Source organism: Garra rufa, chromosome 5, assembly GCF_049309525.1.
Source record: "Garra rufa chromosome 5, GarRuf1.0, whole genome shotgun sequence".
Taxonomy (NCBI): domain Eukaryota; kingdom Metazoa; phylum Chordata; class Actinopteri; order Cypriniformes; family Cyprinidae; genus Garra; species Garra rufa.
The window spans coordinates 14,085,551-14,102,751 of NC_133365.1; the positions used below are offsets into that span (position 1 = coordinate 14,085,551).

At 38.2% G+C, this 17,201-nt stretch overlaps 1 protein-coding gene across 1 annotated transcript in view; it reads left to right on the forward strand.

The window, feature by feature from the left end:
• The first annotated feature begins 7,771 nt into the window (after positions 1 to 7,771).
• Positions 7,772 to 17,201, forward strand: part of adamts3 (ADAM metallopeptidase with thrombospondin type 1 motif, 3) — a 97,113-nt gene continuing 87,683 nt past the window's right edge. Inside the window, exons 1-3 of the mRNA XM_073839532.1 lie at positions 7,772 to 8,078; positions 9,456 to 9,480; positions 10,686 to 11,086. Coding sequence (XP_073695633.1) covers positions 8,013 to 8,078; positions 9,456 to 9,480; positions 10,686 to 11,086 — 492 coding nt within the window. The 5' untranslated portion in view covers positions 7,772 to 8,012. The remainder of the gene's footprint in view (positions 8,079 to 9,455; positions 9,481 to 10,685; positions 11,087 to 17,201) is intronic.

Sequence of the window (17,201 nt, forward strand, 5' to 3'; positions counted from 1 at the left end):
CAGTCCACCACATCCAGTCATGTGAATAAATGTAAATATTCGCTAAAAACACCCAATAAAGGCAGTGATGATGCAGTCAGGACCGTGGAGCCGGCTTGCTTTGAAATGTATTTGATGATTGCGCCTAATGCACCTGCGCCCGCTACGTCTACCGCACCAGTAATTTAAATCAGTACATAATAATAAAAACGATACCTTACAAATAAAAAGAAGCTGATTTTTACGATCAGAAATTTCTTAAACCAGTGAACCCCTGTAAACATTTTAGTCCAAGGATCCAGAAAACGAACGCGTTCAAATAGAAAGTTGAAAACGAAATTCACAAATTAAGCATATATACTTCTCCAGGCACCACTACACTGATTAGCAATTTGCCGCGCATGTGATAATGCGTTGTTTGTTTTGCTCACGGCCACATGTGAATGAACGGTGCGTACACTGTACATTTGTACTTTTTGAAACATGACAACATTTTGACATCTTGGAATGAGTGATAAACATCTGCGCATGTCCTCTGACGTAACATTAGGAACTAGCGACAACCTATGATGACGTATAACAGTGTTGTAGTGGTGTCCCATTTCTTAGGGGAAATATTTTAGCCCTTCCCCTTTACACTTTGTTTCAAGGGACAAGGGGAAGGGGCGAGGGGTAGGCGAAGGGGTAGAAAATAGAATTGGGATTGGGCCTAAATCTTTCTGTGATGCCCGTGGTCTAGAATTACTACAAAATCGATTCACAACACTCTTGGTGAAAACAATCTTAATAATATCTAGGATATTAAAGGATATTAAATGCAACACTTGTGCAAGGGGGTCCCTGCTCTATTTATCTATTCATGATGGGCCTTTTATCTGAAAAGGACCCCTGGGCTAGATCATAATAAATTGTGACATTTGTAAAGCTTTATTACCCTCGTTGTAAACAATCAATGCCATTGTTTTGCAGTGGAATATTTGTAATATGTAGTAATCTGTTATTAGAAACTCTGTCGGCAACTAAGAACTGTGTAACTTATTGAACACAAAACATTCATAAAGACAGGCCTAAAAGTGGGCCATTCTCTAGCTGGAATGTTCCTCGCTTCTTTCATTTTTCTTTGGAATATGGGCAGTCTTCCTAACGGATGTGCAAAATGTTCAAATTATGCTGAAAAAAATGATTTTATAGTAAACAGCCAGTTCTCTCTGTTATTGGTACAATAAACACACACACACACACACACACACACACACACACACACACACACACACACACACACACACAAATTTACTTAGCTATCTAAATGGTGACATTACATAGACCTCTATTGTTTTTATATACAGATAGTTATACATTTTATAACCTAACCCTACCTCTAACAGAAATATTTCCCTTTTGTACGATTAAAAAATTTTGTTTACTTAAATTTTTACCAGTTTTACAACTGAGGATGTCCCCAAATGAAGGTTTTTGGAGATTTTGCAGGTTTTGCTCATACAAAGACAAAAGCTGTTAGACTATATTAGTTAGGACATAGACTTCCATTATTTTTCTATACAGCTAGTTATAAATGTTATTGAACACCCAAACAATAACCAAACTTTCTGTATTTTTACAATTAAGTAAGTAGTTACAAATGAGGGCATCCACAAAAAGAGGTTTTGGTAGATTTTGTCAGGTTTAGTTCACTTCTTTGTACATAGCATAGCACACTTGTGAGTACAAATTTGTAGTAGGTACACACAAACCCACACACACGGTGGAAACCTCTTGTTGATGTTTCTTTTAAGGTTATCTCTTTAAACAAGATCAAGATTGCAGCAAGATCAATCAAACAATTACAACGCATTAAAGAACAGATCAAATTAGGAGTTTAAGAGGAAATTAAACGCTTGAAAAACATTTAAAAGCTGTAACACATACGATGATAATACTGTACATACAGCATAATAAATGAATCACAACACTTCATCAACATCTTATTACATTATATATTAATTATTAAGTATTTAAATATATTGCTAGGGACAGTGCACATTATCAAACATTATTGTAATGTTAGCCAAGAGCAAAATAGATCAAACTATAGACTTGAAAATGTCAAAATTATTAAAATAAAAGGCATGATAATGTTACATAAAAGGCGTGTAATAAAATAATGTTACATACAGAAATAAAAAGCATGCACAGTGCGCAGATAGATAAATATGTGTAACAACATAAGGGCAAAACCACCAGTGTATGCGTGTGTGTTTTGCCGTTTAGTGATTAACATCTTTTCAATCTAGCATTGAGTTCCTGCACAGCTAGATGAGTAGGTATTGTTAGCACAGTTAGTTGTTGTTCCGGTTTGGGTTTCTAGGTATGACAGCAGTCTCCTGCTAATGCGGTATATGCCAAGTTTCAAGTAGACAGCTTTACTGAAAGCAACTGAGATGTATATACATAGATGCCTCATTAGTGACTGTTTCTATAGACTGCTATATATATAAGATATTTGCCATATTAAAATGGTTAAAGTATGTATGTATGAAATATATCCACAACGCACTGTCACGCTTCAGGCAGGAACACACGAACAACGACGTAGTAAAAATAAAGTATTTAATAAATCCAACGGGAGACAGGTAGACACAGGAACACAGAGTGGTAACATTAAAGACCGACAGAGTGTAGGGGAAAACACACACCTTAAATAGACTGATTACAAACATCCAGGTGACAACAATGAGGGAGAAACCAAAACACTCAGAACTGCGGGGGAAAATGGGAGAAACCAACATGAAAGTCCGGGGGTGTGACATTACCTCCCCCTCCCGGAAGGCGTGTCCTCGGCCGACAAACAGCAAACAGTCTTAGGAGGGGGTTTCGGCGGAGGACGGACTCCCGGGAGGAGGGCAAGAGATGGAGTCCAGAATGGTGACGGAACAGTCCATGGAGGTGATGACGGAGGGAGGAGCCAAGGAGGTGACAGGAGGGGGCTGGAGCAGGAGGAGCCAGGTGAGACCCAGAACGCAGCCTTGATGGAATGCCACGGTGGAGCCGATGGAGGGAGGAGCCATGGTGGAGGTAAGGTTGACGACTCCATGGGGCCGAACGACGGAGGCGGAGCAGGTGGTGGTGGAGACCGAGGCGGAGACGGAAAGCCGCTGATCTTGGGCGACACCACGGATCCGGAGGGCCAAGGCGGAACCCAAGGCTCTGGCGACCAAGGCGGAGATGGAGATCTGGAGGTCTGTGGCGGAGCCAGAGTGACAGAGGGCCGAGGCTGTGCCTGCGGGAGGGAGGAGGTCCACAGAGCCGGTGGGACAGAGCTACGAGGCACAGCCGGAGGAGTAGAGTCCAGATGCGAAGGTGGGGCGACGACTGACCAGGGCGGAGCCGGAGGGACGATGGAGCTGGTAGACCGACGGGCGACGGTGGAGACGAGGGAGCAGAGAGCCGGGGCGGAGCCGCAGGGTCAGAGGGCCGAGGCGGAGTCCAGGACTCTGAGGCTGGAGGCGATGGTGAAGGATCCTCCAGCCATGACACCGATGGAGACTGGCAGACCCGCGGCGAACCCACCGCACAGATGGTGGGCTGAGGGTGAGCAAGGGGACAGACAGAAGACAGCGGGGATTCAGGAAGGCTGGACAGAACCAGCGGAGATTCAGGACGGCTGGATGTAAACAGCGGAGATTCAGGCATAGGCAGAAGAGGGAGGGTGGGTGGGAAATCCAGGCAGATAGGTATATCCGTGAAACAGTCAATTAAATCACCAAAATCTTGTTCCAGCTCACCCTCAGTGGTGGTGCAGTGGGCAGGGCTCTCTACCGCCCCTTCTTGCTCGACGCAGCACTCCACCGTTGCAGCTGTGATAGCCGGCTCTCGCACCTGGTCGGAAGTTATGATCCCATCGGCGCTCCATACAGCTGTCGCTCAGGGCTCGGGCTTTCCGTCTACGGTGGTCTCGAGCTCGTAATCCGCACGTCGGGGTGGCTGGCTGGGTTCTGGGTCTGGAGTGGCACTGACGAGGTTCTCCTGGGAACAGGCGGGGAACGCGGGTCTGTTTCTCGCCAGTGTCCACTCCACAAACGCGGAGAAATCCGCTCGAGGGCCGTCCTCGGATGACGGCGCTCTGCATGACATGTTGAGGCTAGCGTCATAGAACGCACAGAGCGCGTCGTCCAGGTAGCTGGTGGTGTTTGCTAAAAGCTGGAACATAAGCGTAAATCCCTCGAGCGGTATATCCCCCTGCTTCAGCCGGAGGAGGATGAATTCTGGACGTAGGAAGGAATCCATGGGGGAAACACAACGGAAACAAAAAGAATGTAAAACAGAACAATAAACAAAACGGGGTGGAATACGCAAAAAAAACTGTATCGTTCGGTCTTTCTGTCACGCTTCAGGCAGGAACACATGAACAACGATGTAGTAAAAATAAAGTATTTAATAAATCCAACGGGAGACCGGTAGACACAGGAACACGGAGTGGTAACATTAAAGACCAACAGAATGTAGGGGAAAACACACACCTTAAATAGACAGACTGATTACAAACATCCAGGTGACAACAATGAGGGAGAAACCAAAACACTCAGAACTGCGGGGGAAAATGGGAGAGACCAACATGAAAGTCCGGGGGTGTGACACGCACTTTATTAGCCAATAATGTTTTAAAAGAAGTCTCTTCTGCTCACCAAGCCTGTATTTATTTGATTCAAAGTACAGCAAAATCAGTACAATTTTGAAATATTTTTTTCTATATAAAATAACTGTTTTCTAAATGAATATATTTGAAAATGTAATTTATTCCTGTGATTCCTGAGCTGAATTTTTAGCATCATTACTCCAGTCACATGATCCTTCAGAAATCATTCTAATGTTCTGATTTGCTTCTCAAAAAAAAAAAAAAAAAAAACATTAATTATTATGTTGAAAACAGCCAAGTAGAGTTCTTTCAGGTTTCTTTGAGTAATAGAAAGATTGATATTAAAATTTAGCTTTGATAACAGGAATAAATTACATTTTTAAATCTTTTCAAATAGAAAATAGTTATTTTAAATAGTAAAAAAACAGTTTTTGCTCTACTTTGGATCCAATAAATGCAGGCTTGGTGAGCAGAAGAGACTTCATAAAAAATCTTACTGTTCAAAAACTTTTGACTGGTAGTGTATGGATGTTGCATAGGGAGTTAATACAGATAAAAAACAAATCAACACATTCTCATCAGTGAAAGTTTATTCAGTTTCATCTGGAATTCATAGCTCAGTGGTTGTTACAACTGTAGGCTGTGGCACTTCTAATGAAAATTCATTAATTTCTAAACAGCATCATGTTGACTGCTTTAAGATGGCGGATGTGTTGACGTGTCTAGAGCAGTTGAATGTGGTATCTGCATATACATATCTATACGTGGCACGCTTTCAACCCAAAACACCACGCTGAAGCCTGTTACAAGGCACAACTTTAAAATAACACAAACATTACTTTAAAACGTCACTATTTTCTTGTAAATATGATAAGTGTAAGTGTAACCAGAGCACCAGAGAACAAATGGGGACGTAAAAATGGTCATGCCCTCAGAATAGGACGAGCAAGGGTTAAAATGTCAAAATGTATTGTCCTTCCCTTTGTGAAAAGCCTTTACATGCGAGTTTTTATTGCTGTATTTTTTCTTTAACTCAAAGATGTGCATTGACAAAACTACCATTCAGCTCTCAGGAGGTCAAAGCACCAATTAGATGCACATTGTGACTTCGGCATGCCATCAGTTGCTATTGTGCCCCTAATGTTTTGTTTGAAAACAAAGATGGAAATGCAGCAAGTGGACAGCGTGACATTCAAATACGTACTTCATAGCCATTAGAATGCCCTTTGTGATGTCAGAAAGGTCAGTCCATTGCAAATTGCTGTTAGGTGTGGTCTGGTGGTCTGGTCACTGTGCCACACATTAGACAAACCGCAAGCGACTTGTTTTGAAGAACAAAGCATTTAAACTGTTTCTGGAAATGGTTCTTCCGGACTCAATTCCTCATTTTGTATTAACCACAAAATGCATGACTAATTGCTTACAGTTTTTGGTCTTGTGTTTTCAGACAAGCTTGAGAAATGCTTGACTGAAAGACGGAACATTAGGAAAGGTGACAGGCCTCAAACTTAAGGAGTGCCCTACATGAACAGTATGGTTCTTAACGTCAGCGCAGTTGCAAATAGTTTATTGTTTCATTGACCACTTTACAACCTCATTACTCAGCCGGAGTCTGGCTTTACAGAATCAAAGCTGAGGCACGAAACAAAAGGGTTGCTGACATTCAATTTTACCTTCCAATAAAAGCTTTAGAGTGCATGGACCTGAGTGCAGACAGATTCTCAGGACCTCCGAGCACCTCTTTAATCAACGATAACAATACAGCAGGAATTTCATATAGCATTTCAGCAGCAGACCGGTAACACTTGGAGAGAAGCCAGAGTTTAGGATCACAGGGAAGAGAGAAATACTGCCATTCTAATGTGTGAGCGTTTCCCACGGGAGAGTCACATGTGTTAGAAAAATACAAACATTTCACAAAAATAATTTCATATCTTACAGTAGTTTCACAGTTATACACATTCCTAAATTCTAAAATAAGAAAATTTGGTGTGTTTATAAGACATGCTAAAAATGTCACCAGATGGAAACTGTTTTTTTGTAGACAGTCGACACTGAACGTGGGCTATTATTGAGTGATATGGTCTGGGAGAGAACCCAGACAGTGGAAGCCATGCCTAAACAGGGATGAGGGAAAACATGAGGTCTACAGATGTGAAGGTGATCAGATTACCTCTGCTTAAAACTCACCTGTAATGCATTTGAACTGACACATGGCCTTGAAGGCATCAGGAAGACCTGGAATAGTGTGGAAGAGAAGAAACAAAGGTAAGAACGGCAAAACAAAATAGGCTAATATGTATGTAAATACTTCTACTGTAGTAGCCCGATGTTATTAGACAAAGAAAAAAGTGCTAAATGAATGTGTGATACAGAATCAGACCTCAAAGAGGTCAAGAAAAACTGAGAAAAAGGTTGTGTTATTTTACACTCAGAACTGGAAGCTGGGCCAAATTCTCCTCCAAACAGTAATAAAATAGTCTGTTCTCAGCAGTTTCTGTTATTTCTCAGAAGTATCGACACATCCTTTCATATGAAGAAATGAGAACGCAGCAGAAATAAGTTGAATTAGTAGAAATTAGTTGTGTTACCCGGTGTTTGTGTTTTAGCCAATTTGGCTGATATAAAGACCTTGTAGAAGGCCATTAAACAATACGTTGATTGAGATGGGAGAGGATTGTATTCTTTGCTTTGTTCCTCCCTTCTGTTCCTCATCAGAGAGGGAGGAAAAACAGAACACATAATTTTCAAGCACTGCGAGCTGTTATTATCTCTGTTTTAATAAAAGCCAGTCAGGTCACTGGAAAAAGTCAAGTCAGCTATAAAAATGAGCACTAAATACATTTTTACTTCATAAACGTATTGAAATCAAAACTAGTTATCATTTTATGCCATGCAATATTATTATACTGTTATTACCTGCCAAGTGGATTTTACATGCGCAGGAGTATTCTCAGACCTCTTCTGACCAGCTTCCCTCCCATTTTCACACTCGCCATATGTTTTCTTTGCATATTCCTTTTCTTCTTTTTTTTCCCACCATGTGCTTTCCTGGGAAAGGGTAGAAAATGACGTCACGGCAGGGCTGGTCTGTAGTTTATTAGTCAGCGCGAAGTGCCAGGTTAGAGCTCAGACAAGGCTCTGTCCAGCCAGCTCAACTCAACTTAACCACCACAACTCTTCAGAGGGATGTCTTTCCTATAAGTTTACCAAGCTGAGGCATTGACCCAAGTTTTACAACTGTCAATTCTATTAATTACTCTTTGCTTACTTTTAAGTAGTCTTGTTTGAGGATAAGCTTTGCGCGACACTTTTAGAGAAGACAGACGCGTACTGAAACATCCAAATTTGGATTATAGTTTCTGTTTCTCGTCTTTCAGTTGAGAAAACCCGACTCGTGATGGTTGTCCTGTCACTTAGGTTACTAGTGGTAGGAGTTGTAGTAAGTCTGACTTCAGCTCATCTGGTAAGTGTTAATGATTTACTGTTTATGCACGTAAAGTTGTATATAAAGTCATATGTTAAGTGAAAACTTAGCGGGAGATGTGACAGTCGCCCTCCCGCATAGAACACGATTCGAATTCATATCAATTTGACTAAAATTTAAGCCGGTTATAAGAATATTCATACCAGTATATTGAGTTTGTTCTGTCTGTTTGTATTATGCATAGTACTAACAGAAAACGTACTAACCAAATACTAGAGAGAAACGTGCGTATTTTAGGAGATGTTCCCAGCTGTCAAACCAATAGCCAAACTGTCTGAAAAGTTGGCATGGCAGAAAACACGTGAAATATGGCAAGCTGTTTCCACATTCATTCCTTAATTCTGTTGTATTTTATCAGGTACTAGTAGGCTACTTGTTGATTAATTATTAAAGCTTTATTGCGTTGCAGCTAGTAACTGTTACGATTTCCCCATATAATTCTTTGTGTATCTGTGGTAGACTACCTTGCTGAAAAAAACAAGACACGGTTTTACCAGTTATAATGGGATTTGTATTGGTTTTGGAAACTGTAATGGACCCTGTGGGTTTCTACTGGTAATTGATCACCTTCTACTGGTGGCTTGTTAAAACCAGAAAATCCTAATGGAATATATACTACAGAAAACCTTTCTTAATAATTTTAATGATAAAAAGTTGTTTGTTTTCTTTGTAATAGTATTTGTAGTCGAAACCATTTTTTTTCGTAGCAGTTTATTAATCCTAACTTTTAGTTACTGTTTTAGTTACTATTCCTGTATACTAGTATGTATTTGGTACACATAACATTTTCAACTTCTAAAAACTGTAAAGTAGCCATTCTGATTAGTGACTAGTTAACTAGTTATATAAGAAACATTACTAATAACAATTGAGATGGGATACTAATCTCTCTAATAAGGTACTAGTTTCAGAAAAGCTGAAATAGATGCTAGTAACTATTTGGGTGAATAGAAGTAACAAAAATGTACTGGCACCTACTACTAGTAAACATAGAACGGTACCATCAGTAGTTGGAGCACATTCTTGTTGGGATATTTCATATCTGAACCACAAAAACAATAGATGCTTGTTCTGCTACTGGTCACTATCTTGTCACTACTGGGTTACATAGCACTTAGAAATGAGTAGTAGTAACAAAAATGGATGCTAATTTGTTAAATAAATGCATGTTAAAAAGGCTTGCCACAAATGAAATTGAAAGTTGAATGTCAGATTTAAATATTCTTCTGACAGATTTACATCCCTTATGGTTTCTCTGTTTTTAACAGTAGTACTTTTTCATTTGTTTTGTGAATGTCTCGGCTGCATGTTTTTAATGTATAGGCTCTTTATCTCTTTGTTCTTTTTTTCTTGCAGGCTGGTGAAAGTATAGATAAAGAAGGTAAAGTACACAGCCTTGTGGTCCTCAAACATTTCCGCTATCTGTATGCTCTTTTTGTTTTTTAAACTTATTATCAAGGTGAAAAAGTCATTTTATAACATTTGATGCTTCATTAATAATTTATGGAGACAACTGCAAAGTGCAAACTTGAGTCACAGTCTGCCAAGTCGTGTGGGGTTTAACTGTTATCACTTGCATCGTCTCCTCTCAATGTTTAATGACAAATATCTTAATCTGAAAATTATTCAGAACTGTTTAACAGGCAGTACAGAAAAAGCCCTAAGGTTACCCTAAGAGATGATACAAATCAATCTGTGAAGATCTTTCAACAGACTTTAACACCTTTAATAGTTTAATTAAAGTTGAGAATGACATGCATGTTGCTCAGGATGATTCATTGTTTAGTCAGTTAGACTTAAATGGACTAAAAAAACATATTCTTTCTCTCTTTTTAATGAAAAGTGGGAGAAGTTCAAAAAGGTAATTCAGGTAATTGTTTAAAACTCCTACTTGAGCCCTTGAATTTCAAAATGGTGTCAAAGTCAGGACCTGCAGTGATGAGTTCATTGCATTTTTCAACCACATTTGGTTTAATTACCGATGCAGTAAATCATGTTAAAACGGACAACTCATTAAATCCAATAGCTTTAATTTGTTGTATTATTGTTGAAAGCATTTCGTGTTTTGAAAAACCAGTATTTGATGCCTTATCTAGTTTGGATGTTTATTCAATTAAACAAGATATTCTCACATTCAAGCGTCCTCTTTAAGAACTCAATGTCTCAATATTAGACGGCTGACCTCAAAATGCTGCATAGGAAGAAACTGAATGAATTGCTTTATTTTTGTATAAGCCCTAAAACGGGTGGTCATGGGAGGCAAACAGTCTTATTTCTTGCTTAGCCAAAACTGCCATAACAAATTGCAAGGCGAAGAGTTTTTGGCTCTGGCACATTTTTCTGTTTGAAATGTTTTCCCCCATCCAAACCATCATTCATGTGTCAAGACGCAGGCCAAGCACTCAAATAAAATTGCTTTGAAATGTAGGAGGCAGTTACAGCTATAAACAGCCATTCAGTTTGCAACCACACAATGTTTCTGGCTACTTTTTAAATTCAAAATAGACTTGTTAGAGAAATTCTTTCTAACTCTTTAACTCAGGATTCAACATCAGAAATTCTACATGTGTGTCTCTGTTTTATCAGACTTGTTGAAGAACCGTCTGAAAGAATATGGCCTCATTACTCCCATCAGTACCGACGCAGAGGGACACTTCCTCTCGCATCTTCTGTCAGCCAATCACAAGCAGCGTGTAAAGCGGGAGGTTCTAGAAGGGTCATCGCCAGCGGTAGACAGGCTGTTCTTCAACATCACTGTCTTTGGCAAAGAATTCCACCTCCGGCTACATCCCAACCAAAGATTAGTGGCTCCGGGAGCCATGGTGGAATGGCACGATGAGATTGAAATAACTGGAAATGCGACCGAGAATGGAACCAACTCTGAGAGAATACTCAAAAGGGAGTTGCTGAAAACAGACTGCACTTTTATAGGGGACATCACGGATGTGCCTGGAGCCTCTGTCGCCATTAACAACTGTGATGGGCTGGTGAGTGTTGTTTCCTTTTCTAGTATATTATTTTGAAGTGAACTTAACAAGTAGAGTCGGGCACAAATGACAAAATGTAACAGAAACATGATGTCGCAAAGCAGTACGTTTTTATAGTTAATATTAGGGATGCACCGATACGAATCGGCCGATCATGCTTGCGCGTTTTGTCAGTAAAGCCGGTTCTGTAATCAGCGGTAAATGCCATCAGGTGCGTGATTTCACGTTGAGCCGTATATACTACACACAGCCGTTGTTCACTGACGAGCTGCGCACATTCACACTGATAATGAACATTGATTTGCGCAGCTCGTCGGTAAACAACGGCTGTGTGTAGTATATACGGCTTTACTGACAAAACGCGCAAGTGATCGGCCGTTACTATTTTTTAAAATTGTTTACATTGAACATTGTTATTAAATAAAAGCAGTCCAGACGAGTCATTTATTATATTCCAAGCCCTCTAAAAGCCATCCAATAGCTTTGTGTGAGTAATCGTCCGAAATTTAAGTTATTCATTGAAAATCTTGCTTGTAGCAAAAAGGAAAAGTTATTCATTCCTCTTTTAGCACATGCTGTGGTGAGGGTGGTAGTAATCCACTCACCTGCCAATCTTCAGATCAGATCATTCAGGGAAATTGTGTATTGTACTGTGTATCTTTTGGCCTTTCTGATTCATCACAAAAGACTATGTGAGCTTGAGGCGAGTGTCCAGAGTCATAGTAAGAGTTGAGTGAACTATGGGTCACCCCAGGAAGCTGACAAATAGGATGAAGCTGCTCTCCCCAGGGCCTGTCCAACATCAGAGGCGAGCTTTACTCTTCAACAATAAATACAGAGGTCAAATTGGGAAATCGATTTTGCATAGACTTCCAAAGACTTTATACAGACAAGCTTGGGCAAAGGAGTGACTTCTGTGTTGATGAGGCTCTCAGTGGGAATCAAGCGATGACATTTAGCACAGGGCTTTATTCATCTGAGCCTAAACTTGGCCACCACTCTCTCGCTTTCTCCTTGGAATCAAGTGGAATGTGTCAGCTTTTTTGTACTAATGAACTACATAGGGAAAAAAACAACAATAAGAAATCTAGTTGGCACTCAGAAAGCCATGTGAAGGAAGCTATTTATCTGACAGCCTGCATGATTGTTTTATTATTATTATTCATTTTAGGACGCAGTAAGTCATTGAAATAGAAATTCAGAATTCAGAATGACTGCAAAAGACATGTCAGTGTGAGTTTTTGAAAAGAAATGAACATTTTACTTTTAATAACCTCAGCAAAAATGCTTCTAAAATCATTCTTATTAGTAAATCTTGAGAGTCCTTTTGGATGATTTATTAAAAGAATCACTCATAAGGATAATCATTCTGCTCTCACTGTGTAATGTATGTTTGTTTTGCCTATAGCCAGCGAGAACAACTGAAGTGAAAGTTGTGTTTTTCACTAGCTGTTTTAGTGAGTCATATGTTAATTCAGTATCTGCTTTGACAAATTTATTCAGAGAATTCATCAGACTGATACAAACTCTGGCTCCTGAACAACTGATAAACAGAACCACTCATATTAATCATTAGTGTCATACACTGATTCAGTAGCCACTCTGATGAGTTTGTTGAATTAATTCAGAGAGGGAATCATCAGATCGAAAGCTATTTATCTTACAGTTTGCATGGTTGTTTTTATTTTTATTATTAATAATAATAATTTTAGGATGCAGTAAAATCATTGAAATGGAAATTGGAATATGACTGCAAACAACGGGAGTTTTTGAAAAGAAAGGCACATTTTACTTTTAATAATCTCTGCAAAAATGACTCTTGAGAGTCTTTTTTCGAATTATTTATTAAAAGAATCACTCATAAAGGATAATCATTCTACTCTTACTATGTACCGTATGATTGTTCTTGCTTATAGCCAGTGAGAACAACTCAAGTGAAAATTGGGCTTTTTCACTATTTGTTTTAGTGAGTCAGATTTTAATGCAGTATCTGAATTGACACATTTATTTAGAGAAATCACCAGACTGATACAAGCTATGGCTCCTGAACAATTAATAAAAATAGCCACTCATAACACTCATTTATGTGTGAAGTCATAGTCTTAGTAACCTCTCTGACAGGTTTGCATGGTTGTTTTATTATTAGTAGTAGTAATTTTAGGATACAGTGAAATCATTAAAATGGAAATTCATAACTTGATCGAATATGACTGCAAAACACATATCAGTGGGAGTTTGTGAAAAGAAAAGGACATTTTATTTCTAGTAACCTCAGCCAAAATGCTTTCAAAATGATTCAAACCAGTAACTCTTGGGAGTCTTTTTGAATGATTCTTTAAAAGAATCACTTATAAGGGTAATCGTTCTACAAACAAGTCAAATGAAAGTTGTGTTTTCTCACTAGTTGTTTTAGTGAGTCAGATGTTTAATTATCTACTTTGACACATTTATTTAGAGAAATCACCAGACTGATACAAGCTATGGCTCCTGAACAATTAATAAAAATAGCCACTCATAACACTCATTTATGTGTGAAGTCATAGTCTTAGTAACAGCTCTGACAGGTTTGCATGGTTGTTTTATTATTAGCAGTAGTAATTTTAGGACACAGTAAACTCATTAATTTGATTGAATATGACTGCAAAAGACATGCAAGTGGGAGTTTTTGAAAAGTAAGGGACATTTTACTTGTAATAACCCTGATTCAAACCAGTAACTCTTGAGAGTCTTTTTGAATGATTCATTAAAAAAATCACTCATAAGGGTAATAATTCTACTCTCACTATGTACTGTACAGGATGTTCATTTTTGCTTATAGCATCGAAAACAACTCAAGTGAAAGTTGTGTTTTTTCACTAGTTGTTTTAGTGAGTCAGATGTTAATTCAGTATCTGCTTTGACAAATAAGTCTTTTTAAGCAATTCATAACATTAACCACTCATAAGTGTTGTTTAAGTGTGAAGTCATATACTGATTTAGTAACCGCGCTGATGGGTTTGTATGGTTGTTTTATTATTAGTAGTAGTAGTAATTTTAGGACACAGTAAATTACTTAAATTAGAAATTCAATTTGATTGAATATGACTGCAATAGACATGCAAGTGAGGGTTTTTGAAAAGAAAGGGACATTTTACTTCTAATAACCTCAGCAAAAATGCTTTCAAAATGATTCAAACCAACTCTTGAGTCTTTTTTAAAATGATTTATTAAAAGAATCACTCATAAGGGTAATCGGACTGCTCTCTGTATGTCTGTTTTTGCTCATAGACTGCGAGAACAACTCAAGTTGTGTTTTTTCAATAGCTGTTTTAGTGAGTTAGATGTTAGTTTAGTATCTGCTTTGACAAATTCAGTCAAAGAATTAATCAGACTGATACAAGCAATGGCTCCTGAGTCTTTTTGAACAATTCATTAAAACAACCTCTCATACTGTAAGAGTCACTTATGTGTGAAGTCATAAGCTGATTCAGTAGCCACTTTGATGGGTTTGTTGAATTTATTCAGAGAGGAATTCATCAGACTAAGTTTGTGATTCTTTTTGAATGATATCAATAAATTGACCTCTCTCACTAGTGAGTCAGATTCAGTTGATTCAGTAGCTGCTTCATTCTGTGAATTCATCATACCGATTCAATGTGTGAATCAGACTTGCATCCTTGCAGACTTTTGTTCATGAATTGGTCTACATTGAATGCTGTATGTTTTTGCTTGCAGTCCATTGAGTACTCATTAGAACCTGAGTTAATCTGCTCTGAGACAAGCTGAACTATTCCATTTGAAGTGACTCCTTTAGATATTTTCCTTAAGCTCTGTATGTTTAAATTGTCTTAGAATGACATCAGTGTTGATGTGTGACCTTTGAAACCTGTGTATTTCTACAAGACCCACTGAGGCTTTAGATTTACTTTTTCCGTCTAAACTCCACCACCTCCTTGAGTAATGGATCAAATGCTTACGTGGACGGTCTTTGATGTAAAGTGGCACTCCGAGTCGACACCACGTTATGTTTCACTGGTCTTAATTACAGCCACTGTGGATCTTGAAGTCTTCACATGTAGCCCGTGAAGGAGATATTTCCTCTGTGAGCTGAGAGGTTGTGGGGGATGGAGGGATGATTTTAGCTGGGGGAGGAGGAGAAGAAGGAGGAGGAGGAGGAGGAGTGGGAGGCTCACTTACATGACACAGGCATGTTTCAGGCCTGTGAACATTCCTCTGAAAGTGGAGAAAAGTGAACGGTTCTGTTTCTGCTTAGCAACTCAACAAGGTCTCGGAATGTCAGCACAAATACTTTGGTGGAAATATCAAAGAGCCAAACCATGGCCTGTTCCTTTTCCATTAGGAACTGAAACAGGGTCAGCAGTCAGACTGTTCGCGAGGCAATGGGAATTATCCTCTGCTAATCTACAGCCCTGTGTCACTCATAGCTTGGCCTCTTTAATGCATACTGCTGTATTCTGTGGCCAGGGCGCTGAATGAGGCTCCTCACTCATTGATGATCAGAGCTAGCTGTGTTACTGAAGTCCTGGCTGAGCTTCACACGGGACACTGGCCCTGAGCCAGAACTTCATCCCCAATGTACCTTTGTCAGGAGAATAATGACATTAATGGTCAGAGGAGTCTGTGTTCTTCTGCCCACTCTGCCACTAACAATCTTACATGTTACAGCCTTTCTCAGATCCACTTCACAGCTGTGATGACTTTGAACTTCGCTGTTTTTTCCCATCATGCCTTGAATTCCTCTAATAACTTTCTATAGCTCTGTTTCAAATAGTGGGCTGCATATTTCTCAGGCACTAAGAAGTCCTAATCATGATTTATATTACTGTACTGTACAAAGACAACATGCAGCAACTAACAAACATACTGTAAATGTACATGACGCCAGTTATTTGAAGTAAGCTATTTTCTGTGAATGCGTTAGACTTCTGATTCATTAGCTGTTATAGGTAAATAACTATTTGTGATACAAATCAGTGTGTTTATAACTACCACAAAAAATTCAAATAATATAAGAAACACCAGTTTGCAATATCAAGCAGCATAAAAAAAACTACCTGTCAAAAATTTTTGACCAGTAAGGTTTAAATGTTTTTTAAAGAAGTCTCTTCTGCTCACCAAGCCTGCCTTTATTTGATCCAAAGTATACAGCAAAAACAGTAACATTTTAAAATATTTTACTATTTAAAATAACTGTTTTCTATTTGAATATATTTTAAAATGTAATTTATTCTTGTGATTTCAAAGCTGAATTTTTAGCATCATTACTCCAGTCACATGATCCTTCAGAAATCATTCTAATATTCTGATTTGCTGCTCAAAAAACATTTATTGTTATTATTATGTTGAAAACAGTGAAGTAGAATTTTTTTCAGGTTTCTTTGATGAATAGAACGTTTAGAAGAATAGCATTTATCTGAAATAGAAATCTTTTGTGACATTATAAATATGTCTTTATCATCTCTTTATTATTTATTTAGTTATTTTGAATAGTAAAAATATTTCACAATTTTACTGTTTTTGCTGTACTTTGGATTAAATAAATGCAGGCTTGGTGAGCAGAAGAGACTTCTTTAAAAAACATTAAAAAAAATAGAGAGAGAGAGAGAGAGAGAGAGAGAGAGAGAGAGAGAGAGAGAGAGAGAGAGAGAGAGGGGAGGAGAGAGTAAATTGTTTTACACCATTACAAAAATTTGTATTTCTAAAAAAAAAAAAAGTTATTTTGAACTAATCAAAAAAAAAAAAAAAATATATATATATATATATATATATAATAGCCGTTTTTAACACTAATAACAATAAGAAGTATTTCTTATGCACCAAATCAGCATATTAGAATAATTTCAGAATGGCTGCTGATAATTCAACTTTGCCCTCAAAGGAAAATAAATTGCAATTTAAAATATATTAAAATAGAAAACAGTTATTTAAATTGTAATAATATTTCACAATATTAATATTTTTACTTTATTTGATCAATTAAATCTTGGTAAACATGAAAGATTTCTTAAAAAAAAAATCTCCAACCGTACACTTTTAGACGGCAGTGTATGTATGTACTGTATCAGATTCAAACAGGTAACTAGTTTGTGTGTTTTTGAAGTGTTCTTTATAGGTT